Below are 22,082 nucleotides of genomic sequence, written 5' to 3' on the forward strand. Positions count from 1 at the left end.
GACGATACATGGACGTTGGCGTCATTTGGACCGCAGCTGCAACACGGCGAACGGAAACCCGAGGCCGCTGTTGGATCACCTGCTGCACTAGCTGTGCGTTGCCCTCTGTGGTTGCCGTACGCGGTCGCCCTACCTTTCCAGCACGTTCATCCGTCACATTCCCAGTCCGTTGAAATTTTTCAAACAGATCCTTTATTGTATAGCTTTTCGGTATTTTGGTTACATTAAACCTCCGTTGAAAACTTCGTCTTGTTGCAACAACACTGTGTTCTAGTCGGTGGAATTCCAACACCAGAAAAATCCTCTGTTCTAAGGAATAAACCATGTTTTCCACTGCACACTTGCACATTGTGAACAGCACACGCTTACACCAGAAAGACGACGTACAGAATGGCGCACCCACAGACTGCGTTGTCTTCTATATCTTTCACATCACTTGCAGCGCCATCTGTTATTGAAAATTGTAACTACTGTAATTTCGAAAGTTCGTCCGTCTGAAAATGTACTGTTGTCCTAAGCATATTGCAACAAACGGTGTATTTATATGGCTGCTCGTTTAGTTTTTATTGCCGTTTCAAATATACTGGTCATTTTTGAAACACCCTGTACCTTTCACATTATGAACTTCGTGCTTTAAACCTAAATTTACGACGTATATACAATTCTCGTACATATTCAGCAACTGCAAAGCATTAGCAGGTTCAGTAGTATGACTGAAATTTGTGACAGCATGACACTCAGTTAAACGAATCCAGATACCGTGTATGCAAATGGTATATTAGGGTAAATGAAAAGTTATCACATTTGTGCTTGGGTTAGAATCTGTCATTACGCAGCGACTGCTAAGTGAAAGCAAAGCGTTACCCTCCCCCCCCCCCCCCCCCCCACCCACCCACCACGAAAAGAAAGAAAGAAAAACATTGGCCAAAGTGAATATAATTAGTTCAAGAGAGAAAAAAATGTAGTGCAGAGATCACTTGTGAAATCGAAATATTATTATTTTGTGCTCCTATGTATCATGTCTGGCCTGATGAAGAATTCTGCTTGACGAAGCACGTGACTCCACAGAAAGAGCTGCACTAGAAGCATTCCAAAATGTCTGTTTCAACTTGATCGGTTCTCATGAGACAGAAATCTTGAAAGACTTGGTGTGATCTTTTAACACATCCGTAGAAAGATTTGATGTACTCATAATATGTCTTTGCAGGTCTATTTCATACAAGCTAGGCTGGATGTCTTCAAAGTTAATCACAGCTGTTCTGTGAGGAATGTGGTGAGCGTCTCCGTCTTGGACATGGTAATAAGACATGAAAGTGGAGTAAGATTTGTTCAGACTATTGCTGGCCCTTGTAACAGAATGTACAGCAGAACACCCCTTTATTAAGAATATCTATGGATTGGGCTTTCAGAAGTGCAGAGCAGACATTTTCTCAACAAAGATTGCCTCTGAGTTCATGAGACTTTTGGGTACTTACCACTGAAACGTAACTGTTGTTTTTAGATGAACATACCACCATTTGACTGTATTGTAGTTTGTTTAATTATGACCCAGTTTTTATGATATTTTCAAAAAGTAAACCTTTTTTTGTAAATATGGCATGCTCCCACCATTATTTACTAATCTTTTTATGAGATGGAGATTTTATATCTGGTATTTCATGGGGAGCCAATGTTTTTCTTAATTTATGGCCAATTTTGAGCTTGATGACCAGCAATATATGTTAATGACATAAATGTAATTACATGAAAATGGCAGAAAGGCCAAAAACTGGCTCATAATTAAATGAACAACAATACAGTCAAATTGCAGAGTGTTCATTAAAAATGTTTGTATGACTGTTGCTCAGCAACATTAAACACTGTTTGTAACTGTTGTTCTTTTCATGTATTTTGATTTTCATCCACAGCACCAACACTTATTCACCACAGCTCACCTTAACAAATAACCTTGTAAAACTTGATAAATAAGTATAATATTAAAGTTTCTGTCTTAAGCTCACAATCAACACAACAAAGTTAAATGAAAGCCTCATGGCAATATCAGTTTGATGTTGGTTTTATCCACAGTGCACTATGCTTGTTCTATAAATAATTCTACTAAATGAGAACACCCTACAGTTCTACCATATAAAATTCTTTTTCTCTTATTGATCATGTGTATCACAAGTGTATTATACTGAACATCACACTTTAACTACATTATGCAGAAAATTTTTGTTTAGACCAATCTTAAACTTGTTGCAAATATATTCCATAACACTGGACTTGTCAGCACACTGCTGTACAATCAGCACACAGGGATGGATTAAACTGTTGACAAAATTTAAAGGAAGCAAGTCATTGAATTCATTATTGATTTTTTAGTCATGAGAAATACTCCTGGCACCTCATCTGTTGTTTGAGACAGGTAGTTACTTGATACTGTAATGTATTCAAGAATCCATCCTAAGGCGTAATTTTTTGGATGTTGTCACATTTCCGATAAATATGTGCAGTCAGAATTCTTATCCAGTCTCAGAGGTAGTTTGCAGTTCTAGGGAGAACTGTGATAATTTGCATATAGCAGTTATGCTAATTGTTATAAATATATTGTGTCATATATTTTCACATTCATACATGCTTCATTTGAAATTTTGTAGTAGATTAAAAGAATGTGCCCGACAGATTCGAACCTGTGATTTTGTGGATCATGAGTAGAGCTTGCATAGCTCAATCGGAAGAGCACTTTCCTGCAAAGGCAAAATTACTAAGTTTGACTCCCAGTTCTGTATGCAGTTTTAATCTGCCGGGAAGTTTCAAATCGGTGCACACTGCACTGCAGAGTGAAAATTTATACTGTATTTAATTATTTTTTGGTAAGTATGTTACGACATCAAAGTTATTAGCTTTGGGATTAGAAATGAAAGACTGTCAACAAAACCAAGGGAACATTGCTGCACAGCTAACACTTTCAAAAATAGATATTCTGAGATGCACAGAACTGGTGTGCAAGGATGCAGGAGAACATCTTACTGTTTACAATGTCACAGATGGTTTGGTTTGTATGACAGTTCCAGTGCATAAGGTAAATTACTGTTTCTTTCTCTTTCTTTATTTGTTGGGATTTAACAGTCCAACAGTATCATTCACTAATGATGGAGGACAATATCAAATTTCAAAAAAAGGAAAAAAAGAGACCAAGCAACCATCTTAGAAACCAACAGAGGTTAAGTCAATTTCTTACCAAAATATTAAGCCACCTACCTGTTGCTGAAAGCTCCTGAAATACCTAAGGCTTGGTCTGTAGTGCTAAAATGTAATGTGTCACACACTGATGATAAACCCCCAATTTGTGCTTAATATGTTTTCTGCTAGAGGAAATGTTAAAAAAGAGTCAATTGAACTCAAATATATTGAGATCCCACACCTGAATGATGGGAATCAAAAGATATTTGTAAATTTCCTTTTAAGAGCTTGTATAATGGCTAGATATGTATGGTCTACATATGAGCGAGTTAGGTGGTGTAGTGTAAGACACTAGAATTGCATCATGAGTGTGGCAGTTCACATCACTGTCCAGGAAGGTCAGCATTTCACACACCCATTCACACACCCACATTTGGTTTTCTGTGATTTCGTTAAACTGTTTAAGGTGTATTCTGATTCCCTTGAAAAGGACACAGCTGATTTCCTTTCCTAACCTTCACCAATCAGAATTTGTGCTCTGTCTCTAATGACTGACTTAAGTTGGACATTAAATACTAATCTTCCTTCCACTTTTTGATCAGCATATGTTTCTAGATATGGAGACCTTCTATGTTTGAGTTGTAGAACAAAAGATAAAAACAATGTGTTACACTGGTTCATGTCTGTTGTGTGAAAAACTTATTGTCATTTACAGTAAATCTTTATAATTATTATATTTGTAACTAACTAGTATGTACATTGCTAACTGTAGGTAATAATTGAACAAGATGTGTTGGTCAGTTGAAGAAGGTAGACAGTGTGTGTAAAGTGACCTGTGAGTACTGTACTCCTAATTTCGTGAGTACCATAGCATTGGGCACTGTTATCACATCAGTTGATTCAAAATGTGTTACTTACTAAAGTCACAGTATAATGCTGAAGCAGACATAGGTAAATAGAGCACTTTGTTTAGTATGTTTGACTCCTTAGCATATCAATAGCATGTCTTTGGACATGTACACCAAGTGAAATCATTATCTAATTGCCAGTTTTTACATGTCATAGTAGGCTGTAATGTGAATTTAAACATAGGCTATATACAAATTAAGAAACTGGAAAAAACTGAGATTCCTAAATTTAATGAACAATTAAATTAGTAAAATTTGTCATAACAAGAAAATGTTTAGGGCCCGAAATTACTTTTTGTTAATAAATTTAAATTCCAAGATGGCTACTTGTTTACTAACTTGCAAAAATTGTTTGAACTGCTACATAAATACATATAGTTGGCTTTGAAAAAAGGAGTTGTAGGTAGACATGCAGGTTTTCTAGTGTGCTTTTACATGAAGGTTTTGCCTAGTTTCAATTTCAGCAAAGCAGGTACATTCAAGATATTTCAAGAACCATATGCTGGATAATTGCAGTATAGTCGTTGAACAAACAATTTCTTTTGATTTTGGTGGGGTGTACATTTTAAATGTGTGTCTAAAATTCAGTTCACAAGATAGTTCAAAGATGACAGAAATGCAATATTGCAATACTGAAAATTGTGGCGATGGAGTTGTTCTTCAGTTTCAAACATATCATTGTTACTTATCTTCAAAATAAAGAGTATTGTACTTAGCAATCATGTAGCAGGAGAAGTTAGTACATTTTTTTAGGAGTCAGTTTGTTTCCCACTAAAGATACAATAAACCCAACAACACAAAATATCCAGTGTATTTATTTCCTTTATTCAAATTGTATTACATTTCCACATTTCTATGTAACAGGATATATAATATATATGATACCAATAAGAACACTTATGCATCAAAAATTAACAGCTTTTACACAATTATGTGTAATGTTTAAAATAATTTTAACTAAATTTTAGAATGTGATGTGATCCAATTTTCGCTGTGATTTATGTATGAAATTGCTGGTAGTAAAAGAAATCAGGCCTGCTGTTCAATATCCCACTACTGTATGATGTTCAAGCGACACCACTTAACTCAGATAGTAGAAGCATCTGTGACTGACCCATAAAAATTCTATTGTTACATTGTGAAACTGCTCTTCATGTTTATGAAAAGTCAGCAGTTTCGTTTTTATCAGTGCTATGCAGTAGTAGTAAGGCTGTACATAAAAACGATATCTGTGACATGGAATGAATCTAAAATAACACGTTGGAAAGTCACATGTAATTAATGATACACTGCCTTCAAATTAGCCTGCAAGTGCACAACGAATGTTATGAAACTGGTTCCATGTTGAAAAAGCAAGAAACTGAAACTGTAAGCAGTTGACATATGTGAACGCAGCAGCGATGAAACAAGTATTTTTGAGGATAAGCGATGGGCATCCTCATGAAATTAAGAAAAGAATGTAATTGACAGAGATGAAGAGGAAGTAGACAGAACATAACATCACGTACACGAGTTGAACATTCCATGAACAGCAAAATGTGTCTTGACTGACTAGAAGTCATAAGCAACACAAGATTACAAGCGCAAAAAAGACCTAATGGCAAATTTACAGTACCATCTTCTTAATAACAATTACTGTTAAATAACTCTACTGGCTTAAAAATACTTCCATCACCAAAGAACGGCATAGCACCCACATATTAATTTTGTCACAGGATACTTTATAACCATAACTATTACATGATCCATACAAATAAATGCATACAATAAGAAATCTAAATTACAGCAAAAAAATAATAAATTTGCAAACAAAAAAAAAAAGAACCAGTGGATGGACTGTAGCCCAAACGGCCCACCGTTTACAATTTCGGGCTTTGAATATGTTGTTAAGGTCACTTCTATAGCATATTCCCCCAAGACCACAGTTTATGTATAGTATTTATATATGTATCACATATAATAGCTTACTTTCCTCTCTGGCTCTATGTGTGTGTGTGTGTGTGTGTGTGTGTGTGTGTGTGTGTGTGTGTGTGTGTGTGTGTGTGTGTAATTTAGTTTGTTAAAAGTTATGTATACAATATAGTCAATTTTTTTGGTTTCCTGGATTTTAATCGTTTTCCATCTCTTAAGAATCTACTCTTATTAACCCTAGATTTGAAAGCAGAAGTGAGCTTGTGTTAGTGCGGTGCGGCTGTGTTAGGGCGGCCAATGTGTGGCGTGTATACTTGTGAAGTGTATGTGTGTGGAGGCCACGCCCAGTATCTGTGGAAAGGATCTACTCTCGTGTCCTGGGTTCAGGACTGAGGTTATTTTTTGTTTTAAAAGTGCCAGACTAAAGTCTCTTAAAGAGTTCAACTCCTTAAAAAATATCTATTTTTCTTCTCTCGTCGCAAAATAAACTTACATCTCCAATTCTACGTTAAAAAGTACCAGCTGTACATCATATGTATAAACAAATATATATATATGTATATATCTCTTTAAAATCTACAACCGCTGATACGCGTTTTCATCCACTGTGATATAGGAGTCGGTTACGACGTGCGACGTGGAAGCTCTCCAGTGTTAGAGGCAACGTGGCCTGCTCTTGCGACACCTGAACGTTTCTACAACCGAAATGTCCAGAGGCGCAAGATATAGTCCCCAACCTCGGGCTCGAACACTCGTGCAGACCACGTAGCATGCGATATGAGGCACTTGATCACTTTCGGTGATACATTATTCCCACGTTCGTAAAGTAATAATTATTCTCCTAAAAATTAGACCTCCACTAAACATCAAAATATTATCATATATATATATTTATGTATTTATGTATATATAGTGACGAATGCTGAACGGTCTTCTCTAGAAAAGAAAAAACAAAGCTTGACGATAAAATATAAAATGGCAAATAAAGAATGGAGGAGGAGTTGTGTGGGTGGGCAGCTCACATGAGCTTCTGCTTGGCGCAGTCGGGGCAGATGATGTCGTCAGCGTCGGTGATGAACCCCCGGCCAACGAGCGACGTCTTGCACATGGCGCAGATGAAGCAGTCGTTGTGCCAGTGGCGGTCCTCGAACGAGATGAAGCGCGTGCCGCCGATGCCTGCAACACGCGCCAGCAGGCGGGAACTCAGCTTTCCAGTCTTGTACAACTACTTCACGAGCCGAGTCTCCTCAAGTTTAAAATTTCTCAAACCTCTCATAGGGGGAATGTTACGGTGGATAAAAGGATATGGATCGAGATGGTATACGTTAACAAGGAGCGGCTACCAGACAAAAATCTTTTTTGAAACTGTATCAACTGTTGCAAAAGACGCTGGGCTGTCTTTAGTTTGGAAATGAATAGCAAGTAGAGGAAATAACAAATAAGCTGCTGCTTTCTCGGATGAATTCTAAATTCTGTAACGTAAGTTCATCAAAAAGAAAAGTGTTCTGACATTTAGATTACGTTTTAGTGCAGGACTCCATGGCATTTGATACGTTTACAAAGTGAGGGAGTTCCACGTTTTCAACCACATAGCCAGAAAGAACTTGACACGGTTGCTGCGTCAGTGTTGCTGTCACGGTCATCTAAATTATAATCTGTCTTCGTGTTCACCATAAAAGTACATTTTACATTGAGAAGAACAAGTAGTGAAGTTGGAAAACATAAAACATTCGCAGTGGAGAGACTCCTTCACAGCACTGTGAGTAACAGTCACTAGAACAGAAAGCACAGACCCCTCGTAACTGCAATGTAAGTACGTAAAAATCCAGAAGATGGCAGATATATAAAACTTATGTGCACTTAGTGAATGTGTGTGTTGCTTCCAACGGCTCGAGCTGTAATGTATTTAACTTTTTCTTCAGTTATGTTTGTTGTCTGTCTCTATGGGTTATAAAGAAATAATAATTTGGTTTGTAGGACTGCTCAGAAGATAATCGTACAAACTACGACTCAGTGACAAGAATGTTAATCTTTACGAAACTGTTGAAATTATTTCATATCTTAGATTCGATTAATTTACAGTACGTCTTAAGTTTTCGGTTCCTCTTACAAGAATATCGCGTTTTAAAGAGACGTGAATGGAAGAAGCTGTGCGTGGAACAGACTGAACATAAGGTGGCGGGGTCAAAGATATCGCGTAAAATCTCTCATACAGGCACCACTTAATTGTTTTTATGGTAGCCGAGAGAGTGAAATAAATGGAAAACTGAATAATAAAATCCGTCATCTGTCTTTCAATAGTGTTTTTACTACACCAGTCTACATTTTGGAGCCACAGCGTCATCACTGTTTCAGTTCTTATGGAAGTTAGTAACAGTGACTAACCTTACATACGAACTGAAGCCTTGATGATGGAGTTGTGGCTTCGAAATGTAGATTGGTGTAGTGAAAACACTATTGAAAAGGCAGTAGACGATTTTTTTTATACATCGTTTGGGCCACCTATGGACCACTATGCTTGTGTTTTTACCGTGCTGTTGTCGTCTGCAACTTATGGTGTTCTTGGTGAAGTTTATTAGCTGTCTTCTTGTTAATACTTTGAGCTTTCCTGTTAGCCCACTATTCCTTCATTTTACTGCTGGTCTTGCATTCCCCTGGAATTTTCCTGGTATCTTTGTGGTTAATTTCTGTATGTGATGTTAGGCAGGACCTCGTTTCAATAGTTAAATGGTAGTCCCCCTGTTAGTTATTAAGTTTTGCTTAATATGAATTTCTGCAAGGTCTTTCTCGATCTGCTTGAGCCACAGGAATACCGTGGTTTTACCCTTGTCAGCTACTTTGAAGGTAGTACAGGACAACAAACGGCCATAGAAAGCTAGTCATTTTCTCCTGATGGAAGCGGTGAGATTTTCTTGATATCGGTAAAATTCATGTTGGGGTTTGTACGATCGTCTCCCACCTGATAGGATCCTTGGTCCCACTATTAAGTTTTCTACTCAACGGTTAACCTTTCCAGGGTTAAAAAGTTGTAATATGGTGGACAGTATGCGTACCTGTGATGGGCTTGGAGCAGGCAGTGCAGCGCTTGGCGAACAGCTCGCCGTAGCAGTCGGCGCAGTAGGGTTTCTCGTCGCGGGACGTGAAGCGCTGGCCAGCCAGCGACGTGTTGCAATTGGTGCACGTGAAGCACTCGCGATGCCACGGCTCGTTCTTGTAGGTCACGCCTCCGCTTGTAATTATCTGCAAACAACACCGCACTCGTCAACGTCATTCACTTTTGTACAGAAGCCGTCGGAAATTGACTAAAACACATGGCCATACATTACAAGCATACATGCATCATTGCATACATGCATCATTGCATACATACCGGGTGATCAAAAAGACAATATAAATTTGAAAACTTAATAAACCACGGAATAATGTAGATAGAGACGTAGAAATTGACACACATGCTTGAAATGACCTGGGGTTTTATTAGAACAAAAAAAAAAAAAAAAAAACAAAGTTCACAAAATGTCCGACAGATGGCGCTGGACAGCAAAACGTCAGTGTAAAAAAAATGGCTCTGAGCACTATGGGACGTAACATCTGTGGTGATAAGTCCACTAGAACTTAGAATTACTTAAACCTAACTAACCTAAGGACATCACACACATCCATGCCGGAGGCAGGATTCGAACCTGCGACCGTAGCGGTCACGCGGTTCCAGACTGAAGCGCCTAGGACCGCACGGCCACATCGGCCGGCAATGAGCATGTCAATCGTGTTTAAAAGGAGCTGTAATGAGAGAGAGAATCAGGTGCGCCAGCACTCGCAGCATGTTGACGTTACTGAAAAGGCGCTTTTAGTGAAGCTGTATTATCAGAATGGGGAATGCGCTAGTTCAGCGTTACGATCCTATCGCCATAAGAAGGAGATTCGAACGGGTTAAGGTCAGTTGACAAATGCAGCTGTGGCGAGAATGATTTCGAAGCCACGGGTTGTTTAGACGATAGACCCCGTAGTGGACGATCGAGCACATGGCGTAATTCTGCTGAGACAGTTCAGGAAGAAATGGAGACTGTAGCGGGTTCGTCTATGCACGGGGGAAGTCAGCGCTCGTGCAGTCGCACGTCGCACCGGCATTCCATAAACTACTGTTTGGTTGGCACTTAGGCGTACTCTCCGATGCTATCCGTACAAAATCCATCGGCATCATGAACTGTTACCTGGAGATTTAGTGAAGCGCAGGGCATTTGCGGTGTGGCCGCTTCAAAAGATGGCGGAAGATGACGATTGGTTCAGTAACGTGTTGTGGACCGACGAAGCTTATTCCACGCTCCGAGGGTCTGTCAACACTCACAACTGCAGAATTTGGGCTACCGAAAATCCTAGAACTGTCGTGGAAACTCCATTGCACGACGAGAAAGTCACGATATGGGTTCGATTTACCACATCTACCGTTATGGCGCCTTTTTTCTTCGAGGAAATGCGCGATTCTGGTTTTGTAACTGCTACCGTGACGGGTGAGAGGTACACTGATATGTTACAGAATCGCATCATCCCCAGCCTGGCTGATAAACACCTGCTGGAATGTACGATGTTTATGTAGGACGGCGCTCCACGCCGTATTGCTAGACGCGTGACAGATCTCGTGCTTATTGGCTTTGGGGTTACCTGAAGTCGCAAGTGTAGCGTGATCGACCGACATCTCTAGGGATGCTGAAAGACAGCATCTGACGCCAATGCCTCACCACAACTCCGGACATGCTTTACAGTGCTGTTCACAACATTATTCCTCGACTACAGCTATTAATGAGGAACGATGGTGGACATATTGAGAATTTCCTGTAAAGAACATCATCTTTGCTTTGTCTTACTGTGTTATGCTAATTATTGCTATTCTGATAAGATGAAGCGCCATCTGTCGGACATTTTTTGAACTTTTGTATTTTCTTGGTTATAATAAAACCCCATGTCATTCCAAGCATGTGTGTCAATTTGTACCTCTCTATCTACATTATTCCGTGACTATTCAGTTTTCAAATTTATGCTGACTCTTTGATCACCCAGTACATATAAAAGAGGGAGACTCAACATTTTTAGAATGCCATCGTTTGTTTATATGCGGAAGCTACTATCCAATGTTCAGCGATTTGATCGTTGAGTAATTTGTCCAGTTTGCCCTAATAATTTGTTAATTCTCATGATTTAAACATCCCGTGTTCACCTAAAAATGATTGTGACTAGAAAACATTTCCGGGCTATGCTTTTTAACGTTTTTAAGTAATCAAAACAATGTGGATATCGGTTTAGAAATGAATCAGGTGAAGAGGCTCAATCTAAAGCAACAATTTGTAATTCGTACAGCGAATTAAAGAGAGATTAGATTTTCTTAGTGATGAATTTCGTGAAAGGCGCCAAGAACTGAATTTAATGGTGAAAATATTAACGCTGTTCGAACAATGCTCGAAGGAGATCTACGGACATCTTATGAATTTATTCGAGCGGCAATGGGCATTGGTATGAATCATCCAAAGCATTTTACATCAACAGTTAGACGTGAGAAAACTTTGTTGTCGACAGATTCCACATAAAGTGGCTCCCGATCAAAAACAACAAAGCGTTTATTGGCATAGAAAAACTCTATGGCGGCAGTTCATATTTAGTTTGGAATATCATATCTGGTGATGAACCCTGAAAGTACTGTTACGATCTTGAAAAGTCGATCGAAAGGCTGAATGGGTCTGTCGAACAGAGCCCAAGCGTACGAAGTCCGGCGAATTCGCAGTGATGGCCAGAAGATGGCTGCTAGAATATTGTTCTATAACGGCCCATATTGCTGCTATAGCATTAGAAGGCAGTCTAACTGTTACTGCCGATTGGTACACACATGTCCGTTTACCATAAATTCTCGAAAAAGTTCGTGAAATAAATAAATTTCCATTACAACAACGCATTATCCAATACAGAAAAGCTAACAACTGAGAGTCATCCGTGTATGTAAGCTGTGGAACATTATAAAAACTTGATATCTGAAGGACCTCGGGAGGAGCGGCCTCTTTGCTTTAAGGACTCGTTTCATAGAATGCAAAAATATATTGACATTATATGTGAATATTTTAGAAAACAAATCATTTAATTTTTTAAAAACTCGTTTTGTGAACATTTTCAGTGGCATCCTCGTACATATGACTCCGAAATGTAGGCAAGCAACAAGATATGTTGAATGACTACACTAGCTGGCGGAACCAATGACTGAATTGCTTTCGATAAACATAATCGTGACGCTACTTTTAAGAAGACACACAGAGACACAGCGGCTCAATAAAAAGTAAATATTTACGTTGTGATATAGATAGGAATGTACAAATAAATCTCCCCCCTCCCTTTTCCTTTCTCAAATCAGGTATTACAAAGGTTATTTAGTTACCTTTATAGCTACATAAACTGCTTATTTACGTGTATGTTACCCGACAATGTGTCGTCGCAATGTTAATGTCGACATTCATGGCCTGTGTAAGTGACTGTATTACCACTGTGTATTTTGTTCTTTTTATCCCCAGGTGTGAGTACACTCTTTTACGTTTGTTAACAGGAGATGAGTGGATCAGGATTTTGTATCATGGGGTGTAGGCATAGACTAAGATTTGATTATTCGACAATAGTTATGTTTAAACATTCAGGACGTTTATATGGTTTGACTTGCTGACAGATGCTGGTATGATTGTGAATTCGTAAGAGTTTATCTCGTACAGCAGTGGCATGAAGCTATGATAAGGAGACTTGTCATGACGTCACAAGCTTGAAGCAGACGTCTTCCATGTCAGTTGCCCCAAACGTTAGCTTCTGGTGGAAATGTTTTGACAACAGTATGCTAGCTCGTCTCACTTACGGGTGAACTAATCATTTTGATTATAGCCTGAAGTCTGATGAATCACATTTTACTTCTAACTGGACTCGTTCAAGCGATATTTCTTTTTGTATACATGAATTTTGGCTACGCTGTTTCCTGTCGTGATATTCGATTCAAGAAAATGCTGAATTACGAAAACAAGCATTTCATCGCATCACGTACTTCTTTTCTTGGTTATTCGAAATGTATAACAAAAAGAAAGCTATATTAACGAGGTGGATGCGTCGTGTTATTGAGTCAAATAATAAGCGTTTAAGACCAAGAAAAACGTCTGAAAATGCCATTCTAACACTGTGTTATTCCCGATGCACTATAAAATTTATTATTTAAAGCAAATGCTGCATGTATACGACAGAAATTAAGAACAAGAAGCAATCACAAACAGTTGTCTAGTAATGTTTCAGGGTATATAACATGGCGACCCCAGCTTCAATGCAACCAGAGCTAAGTCTGTTGAGCCATATCTCCATGAACAGTTCTTACCTAAATAATAATCTCTGATGTGATATAGACGAAAGGCAATGTTATTTCATGTTTCGACAAGGTTCGTGCTTGCTAGATCACTGTGTTTAGCAGTATTATCGCAGCACAGTGTGTTAAAATGTATCTGGTGTATATATTGCTTCCTGTAATCCCTGTTTTTAATTCGCCCACACATCGTATGACGAAACAACTAGTATATATGTCCACATATGTTTTGTAATATTTCCACGCCATATTTCACACAGACGTATTTGATTTTTGCCCACTTTGTAAATAATGCTCCTCAAACTGTATTTGTGAAATGTAATCGCATTATGCCTTGCACTTTGTTACCTATACTTTTACTGGTTTCAGTTTTCATCATTGCACTTTGTAATGCCACTACAGGGGAAATAGCGATAGTGAAATAAATAAATAACAAAATCTTACAGTTAAATTGCAGTAATGATCCTATTAAAAAGTTAAGTTATGCTATTACGTTCCAACCTAACCACTATTTCGCCAATCGCTACAGCTTCCGAAAAAAATAATCGTACGCTATACACCATGTAGTAACGTCTTACTACAAATCACAGATACTGCATTTTTTTAACGAAATAATATGCCAACAAATTCCATTTAATTCACGTATTTTCCGCACGAGGCGCTGACGATCATAGATAATAGGAAGAGGCATTACCACAGCACCTGTATATCGCTACCGACTTTCCTTCCGTCCTGACTGATACTTGAGTTCACGCGTAATAACAACTGTTTTTTAGGCTGAGTTAGCCCCTTTTTTTATCCATAATACCCCAAAAATCTGTCGAACAGTAGCCTGTGCCTTGTGATTGGAAGAAAGCATAGGTCACAGCCATCTACATAAATTGCAGCAGAAGTGATCCATTAAACTACTATCAAATATCTCCTACAGCTATTTCTTGTAGAATCTTCTGAGTTAATATGTAATGACGTATCTGTAAAAGAATGACCTGCTCCATTCCAACCAGCTTGGATTCCGAAAACAAACCCAAAACGTACTTTTTTCGCACGATAATCTGAAACCCATGGGTCAAGGTAGATAGGTAGAAGGCATCTGACTCAGTAACAGACACACGCTTATTATCAAAAGTACCATAATATGGAGGTATCAAGCAAGATTTGTGACTGGACTATTTCGTTGTATGGAGGGCATAGCATGGTATCTTGGATGAGGAGTAATTGACAGATGTAGAACTAACTTCAAGTGTGCCCCAGAAAAGCGTTTTGGGATTCTTGCTGTTCATGCTGTATGTTAATGACCTTGCAGGCAATATTAGGTAACAGCAACATCAGACTTTTCGCACAAAAAAATTTTGCACTTCACAAAATGAAAGAATGAGTATCCTATGACTGAAATATCAATCAATCACATGTCTGCCGATGGCTGTCGTTCCAAGATAGTATAGTTCTGTCTGTCTATACATTAAATGAACCGTCAATTCACTCACCAAGCTGGCAAGGTATTGATGTTATTTACTTGTGTAATTGACGTTTCATGATGAATAACACACAAAGAATGCACATGAATAAGAAACAAAGAGTGCACCTGTATGTCTTATTACGTGTGGCATGTGTGTGTGTGTGTGTGTGTGTGTGTGTGTGTGTGTGTGTGTGTGTGTGTGTGTGTGTGTGTGTGCGTGTGCGTGTGCGTGTGTGTGTGTGTGTGTAATGATCCGTGCTATCGGGGTCCTTGTTGGTTACGTTAAAGTGATCATTTTGTTTTGGACGATGAAAACGCGATAGGAAGTCATACCTTATTGCACTTGACACATCTTGTGGCGAACTTCTCCTCGTAGCATGTGGCGCAGTAGATCTCCTGCTCGCGAGGGATGAAGCTCTTGGTGCCTATGGGAGTCTTGCACACGCAGCAGCAGAAGCACTTCTCGTGCCACTGGCGTGTCTTGTACTCCATCTTCTTAGTGCCTGTAACAAGGAAAGGAGGCCGTTGTCATATGCTGCCTGTCTGATGATCACGAAAAAAAGGAAAAACATTTAGCTAAGGCTGAAATTGTTGATGGAGGAAGACTAGCGAAATCCAGCAGATATACTGGGCGATTATCCATCTAACCCAGCATGAAAACGATCACCAAACACCTTTAGAAACACATTTCTACGATAGCTGAAATTAACAAATGTGCAATATACTTGAAGTGCAACTGCTCCAAGGCCCTAGAATTTGTTTCTTAATCTTATGCTACCGACTTTTCTCTTCTGTACCAACTTTACACAAAACATACGCAAGGAACGATTCATTTAATACATTGTGAAAGTGACAGATTCATTCGACATGATACTATCCCAGGAGCAATGGATAGCAATCAGAGAAGTTGGTGTATGGACTTTAGGATTAAAATTAATCTGAAGTTCACAAAATTAAGAATGCAAAATCTATTTTCTCCCACTGAAATGAATCAATGGAATAATACCTCATCATATCGCCCGCGCACGTAGTTTTTCCTCATTTTATCGTAAATGCTCTTAAGTGTATCAGGACTGAATTCAGTTCTACTTCGGGTTTATACGTTATTGTTATACAGAACCATGTTTGAATGGGTTTAATCAGCGGTCCGAAGCGCAAACCGTCAATGTTTTGCAGATATGCGTATTTTGACGCAGCAAATTTCTTGTCAAAATCTCAATGTGAGGATAGCAGCGATCAGGACGATAAACGCCGCAGACAGCAGAGAGGAATGTACTGTGATTGCTAGTTTCCCATCAGTTCATTAATATATCAAAAAGAAGACATTCCTACAACTACTGCCGCTCACTTTCTGTGAAAAAGAAAGAGTGAAACAGAAGCGGGATCATCTCCTCTCTGAAGATATCGTCATTAGCAAGATGTTAAGCTCTCGGAGGAAGAGAGAGAGAGAGAGAGAGAGAGAGAGAGAGAGAGAGAGAGAGAGAGAGAGGGGGGGGGGGGAGGGGAGAGAGAGAGAGAGAGAGAGAGAGAGAGAGAGAGAGAGAGAGAGAGAGAGAGAGAGTGGGGGGGGGGGGGACGCAATTCCATGGTAGCAATGAAAGATAACCCGCTGTTGGCAGGCACGTGTTGTAAGCTGCATGCTGTGCTACACAGCTCTTTGATCCGTAAACTTAAAGGGGCCGCTAAGGATTTCGCAGAATTCAGTATCTCGATCGTACGTGACAGATAGGGGAAAAGCTCTGGACCAGAGATTAGATTGTGGTGGCTAACTTGCCTAGGAGGAGCCTGGTGCGAGGTCGACTATTTGCGGAGACGTACATCACCACGGCTGCTGCGGCTTCCATCCTTCACGTTATCGTGACAGCGTAATGACAGGAATGGCCAGAAAAGGAGGCGGAGTAGCAAGTCACGGCACCGCCCACGCCAGGCAGCGCACTCATCTACTGAGGAACGGAGCGCTAACATAACAGTCCAGAGTCAGGGGAACGTGGCCATCATCTCATTTACGTCTTAGCCCCCCCCCCCCCCCCCCAGTTTCGTACAACCAGGCAATCGCAAAGTATCAAATACCTACATATCAGTAAACTATCTCAATCATGGAGTTAATTTTCAAAGGGGAGTACGTTGTGTCGCCCGAATCGCTATATTATAAAGAACGAGCTCCACATTTTCACAACAGCATTTACACGATCACATTCGAGGAGAACGTCTGGTCATCCGAAACAAGGTTTCACTACATTGCTTCTGGCGAATGCTAGGGTGTTTCCTTTCATGGGCCATGGTCGTTTTCCTCTCTGATCCTCCTGTCTAGCGAGCAATCTCTAATGATCGTAACATGGAAGAGACGATAAACTAATTTCCCCATACTTCCTACAATGGATGAAGCTAATGCATATGTTCGTGAACTAATCTTTTTTAGACAGTAAAATGAGTAGCTGTTTTTTGCCGAGATCTTTATCTCAGGAAAATGCAATCTAAAACGATTCCTTGAATTTTTAAAACCCTTTACGGCATTGCCTTCAGTAATCGAATAGGAACTGTCTGCAGATCTGAGTTAGCATCCGTCGCATCTTTCACCAGTCTACTGAGAAAATACGATACAAAATTTTATAGTGCTGAGCTAGATATGCAGTTATAATTTTCATGCTTATACTACGTCTGCGAAATAAAAACTGTTATGGCTCACAGATTAGTGTAAGCCGGGGCACCGGGTTGAACATACGGAGTGCAGGATGGTCTAGGCAAAGTCACAGACAGGTCTATGACGACACCTGTCAAGCAAGCAACTTCTCATATCGCCAACAAACTAGACAATGCTATAACAGTTTCACAGCTAGGAGCACTGCCTTTGGAGAACATGACGATTGTCTTGTAAACTAAATGATTTTTTTTCAGCCTCTGCCTCACAAATGATATCAAAACCGGCATCGAATTCTTAGCAAGTCATTATTAGATGATACTGGAAACGGGTCCCAAAATGCCCGGCTACCAACGTGACCCACGAGTAGCAAACTGTTCACCGGCGGGCTTCATTCAACACGTTTCTACAGCCAACTGATGACTTGCTACGAAGTCGGAACGTGTTAAGATGTCAATCGCTTGTAATAGTAACTGCCATCTCTTAGTAACAGTACTACTAATTGCTGTAATTAAAGTAATGCAAAGGAAATTTGTCTTCCATCCTTGAAGAGAAACTTTATAATAAAAGCGTGGACCAAAACAGGAAAAAGAAATTAGTGTGACTCCATCAGATGCGAAGAGTCTAGTACTGCCGATGGCGTCTTAGTCTTACGCCACTGTTCTTGGCACGTCTGCTGGAGCAGTGCTTTGTAAGTTCGCCACGACTACCATGCAACTCCATTTTCAGCCACGGTATTCCAAGGTCGGTGCGTAACGATCACATTTCTCCCTCTGCGTGAGGAAACTGCTGGAGTGACGCAGTGGGAAAACCTGGCGTACGTCAGCTGTCGCAGTTCACTGGCAACTTACTTATTCCTGGGGACTCCTCCTTTTACTATGCCCCTGAAAGGCAGTCTCTTCACTGAGACACTGCTACCTAAAGCAGTAACACATACTGCGAATGCTGTCACCCTGGCTTCCCCTACTCTACTGCTGTTTGTGAGGACACGTCTCTGTCACTTTGAAGATGAACACAACCTAAGAAAAACCAAGTTTAATCTCTTATGTTATGGGTAGAAAAGATGAGCGTCCTGTCGAGAAAATTTTGTTCATTGTTTTCATTTACAGCAGGTGCATAATCCTTAGAAATGATGTCAAGATTTAAATACAAGTTTTCTTCTATTTAACGCAACCCGCGCGTTGTTGCTTTCTTGAAAATGACAGATTCTCCAGTATCTTTACACTGCAAAGTAATCGATGTCCATCTTGTACCACTGATACCTCCGTATCTGATTGAAGTACCAGAGTTTAATGGTGAAGAGAACGCTTAATTAAGCTACTAGGGATAACTTTAAAATGGATAAAATTTCGGTCTACGCAGAAGTCACCGGAGAAGACGACCTTAGCGTAAAATGGGACCATTTCCCTCAGAAGTTTATGGGTAATTGTGCAAACACAGAAACAGTCCAGCGGTGCTAGATACTGATGACCTTACTCGGTAGAGGCAGGCACTTCGTATCTGTGCAGACAGAGAAAATAATTAAAGTGAAATCTGGTCGAAATGAGGAGGTAAGCAGTAAAGTTGAACCAGTCCTGAAGGCTGACAAGAAGTGTCAGAAAACGCCTAAATAGTACTCTACAAAACAAAGCGATTTCCTCGGTTCTTAAATCTGCGGAATTCGACCTACTCTTTTGCCTTATGTACAACGTTCCTACCCGGTAGAATAGCTACTGCCTATGACTGGAGGCGAAGTACGTGGAATATGACGTATCCCTCGTATTCCACAGGAAATCCGCCGATAAGGGAGCTCAAGGCGAAGTTACTCATCACCTGGGCGAGGAGCAACGTTTTCTGGATGCGCGTCATGATGTGCTGTGCAGTTTCAGAAATATGTTCGTGGTGACGTAGACCGAGGATAATTATCATTGTCGTCACATTGTCGGTGTTCCCATACTGCAGGACAAACGAGGAAAATATGGTGCAGGGGCTACCGACAATCTTTCATCCCGCATATCACTCGCGAACGGATTAGGGGAGTGGACGAAAGTCTTTAGTATCATGCGTGTCCTGCGCCACACACAGTACCGTGGTCTGTGGAACACAACAGTAGTTTTTGTGTGAAGACGATGTGATAACTTGATGAATTTCTACTCCTCCGGTTAACGAAATCCAAAAAGGAGTGCGCTGACAGCAAATTAGGTTTCCTCTCCCAAAAATTTTTGTTCCAAGCTTAATCATTCATCTCTACAGAAACATCGATATTTAGATAATAGAAAAGAATGATTTGTGTTATCAGAACCGATCCTTTAATACACGGTGGTATGTACTTAGCGGTTTATCCGCGTCAGGTCTTATATCGTTACGTTTATCGGATCACGTATTCAAAGACGTAGTAAATCTCCTTAAGATTACTTTATTGACGTTCGAGATAACAGTTCTTCACCCTGATGTATATTTTAGCCTAATAACTAGATCACAAGTTCTGTGAGAAATACTGCTGAGCGTCGCCGGTAAGTCCCGTGTATTCCGCGTCCTAAAGGTTTCCACTATTGTCACACTTTCCTCGAAAGTACTTAAAATGTTCAGCATTATTTCCCAGCAATGGCTGCTGATTTCTTCTTTGTCTGTGCGTAAAAGCAACTGTCCAACTCTAACTCCGCAATCAGACCCCGCAGAGCGTGCGATGTTCAGCGACCACCGTATCATTCTCGGCCACCGACATCACTGGAAGCGACGTGGAAGCGAATACATGACCAACACAACTAAGAAGATCTCTGCGGAATCCACAGCTTAGCACTTAAACTCGGTCGACAATGATAAACGTTCCCTGACACTTGTTCAAGCTAGCTTTGAAGATATCTGAACTTATGAGCCACGTGTAAATCTAGTCTAAGGTCTTATAGTACAACTCGTGAGAACTCTTATTATTCAAAGCTATCGCCTTTGAGCTGATGTGAATGGACTGGCTGTTCGCTTGGAATCTTTCATTATCGGTCGTAGTCATTTGATGCCAGAAAATCCGGCGATGTTTACAGAAGTCGACTGTAGAACAGTGGTTGCGATGAGAGTTCAGATCATCTCTGCGAGGTCTGTATTTACAAAGCTTGTCATATTAACGGCTGTATATGCAGGTGTCCATCAAACTGGATCGCACCTTTTGCAGATGTATAAGGATCGTATAGCCAGAAGGTTCAGAATGTGTTTGTCGTTGCGCGAATTTTCAGGAATCTTATACGTATTTATACTTCGCGTCTCGACAATTTAATGTACATAAAGAGATGGTCAACAGCTTTTAGGCGTGCAATACTGCCAACTTCCACCAACGCAAGCGTACGCCCGGAACGACGAATGACGCCCATAACAGCACAAGGCGTGGCGCTAGAACGATCTCAATCTTTTTTTCCCTTTTTTGTATTTTTCACCAATACGGAGATTACACCGACGGCTGTACGTGCCACTCTTTCATAGATTTCCGCAAAGGACCCGAATAGACCAACGTCTTACGAACAAACGGGTTAGTGTTGCCTCCATCGTGTCACACTCTCGGCTGGTCCTGCTGTATGTGAACTAGTTCTTTGTTTCTTTAAAGTGGAAAGCCCAGCACTGAGCAATCAAGTAATGACACATCTTAACGGTTAAGACTGAACCACGTGGTACTATCACGAAGTGTTAATCGTAGGATAGATCGTAACATCTCTAATATTTCACAATCGTTTCAGTATTTCGCAACATGGTCTGCGGAAAACGGTGGAACTATATTTTTGTTAGTAGTAATCTTTTATGTCTGTTTAAATACTGGAGCAACTACGATTTCCCTCAATTGAACGAGGTACTTATATAGTAGCAGTTGACAGGCTAATGAAAGAGATGTGCAGTGACATGTTTTTGCGAATGTTTCAGGTACACTTTTATCCAAAAATGGTGAAGAGCATGTTATGTGACGTCGAGGACAGCTGGCGCAGCACATTTGGGCACTGTTAGACTATGCAGCGCAGGAAGTAGTACATAAGTGTAGCTATACGCCAGCAGACTCCATTCTGGTGTCATTTAGCACACTACACCTTATATTTGATCTGCACACCTGTACTACTATAGTGTTGCAAAACCTAAGTCATGGCTTGTGATTATTTCTGTTCTTACGATGGATGTCCAATATGACAAGAGCCTTTTGGCTTTATTCGCTATACTTCATCAGCATCTGATGTAACAAAGGCTATTACACCTTCTCAAGAAGAAAGCTGTCTGTCGAAACCTAGGTCAGCGGTTCCAATAAACCTTGCTTTGCAACTGGTTGGCTGATTTTTTGCAGCCCCCCCCCCCCCCCCCAAGTTTAAAAGCTACGTTGTTGAATTTAGTCAAAAATACGTAACTCCCATAGCAAAATATCTACGCTTTCCCGTACATTCTTCCCGTTGTGACATCCTTAACCGATTATTTGATTTTAGGGGTACTACAGCTTAAGTACGAGTCCCTGTATGTACACCTGAACGTACGTGTGCGTTTCACCTACGTCCCCTGCGGTACGAGGCGTACTGTCAACACTTGGCTTGACCCCGGGATGAGGAGGACATCCGGGGAGCATAAGGAGTTGACAAGCTGGTGCTGTCCCGTGTTTGTCCACGACGTGTGAGCGAGGGGTTCCCTAGGCGCACGCGT

At 40.3% G+C, this 22,082-nt stretch overlaps 1 protein-coding gene across 2 annotated transcripts in view; it reads right to left on the bottom strand.

The window, feature by feature from the left end:
• Nucleotides 1-4,877: 4,877 nt before the first annotated feature.
• The window catches only part of LOC126285424 (uncharacterized), a 1,121,207-nt gene continuing 1,104,002 nt past the window's right edge, over nucleotides 4,878-22,082 (bottom strand). For both annotated transcript variants that reach the window (XM_049984792.1, XM_049984793.1), the window contains 3 exons: nucleotides 15,140-15,309; nucleotides 9,038-9,224; nucleotides 4,878-7,160 (listed from right to left, as the gene is read on the bottom strand). In XM_049984792.1, the coding sequence (XP_049840749.1) occupies nucleotides 7,003-7,160; nucleotides 9,038-9,224; nucleotides 15,140-15,309 (515 nt within the window). In that variant the 3' untranslated portion in view covers nucleotides 4,878-7,002. The remainder of the gene's footprint in view (nucleotides 7,161-9,037; nucleotides 9,225-15,139; nucleotides 15,310-22,082) is intronic.

This window comes from Schistocerca gregaria, chromosome 8, assembly GCF_023897955.1.
Source record: "Schistocerca gregaria isolate iqSchGreg1 chromosome 8, iqSchGreg1.2, whole genome shotgun sequence".
NCBI lineage: Eukaryota > Metazoa > Arthropoda > Insecta > Orthoptera > Acrididae > Schistocerca > Schistocerca gregaria.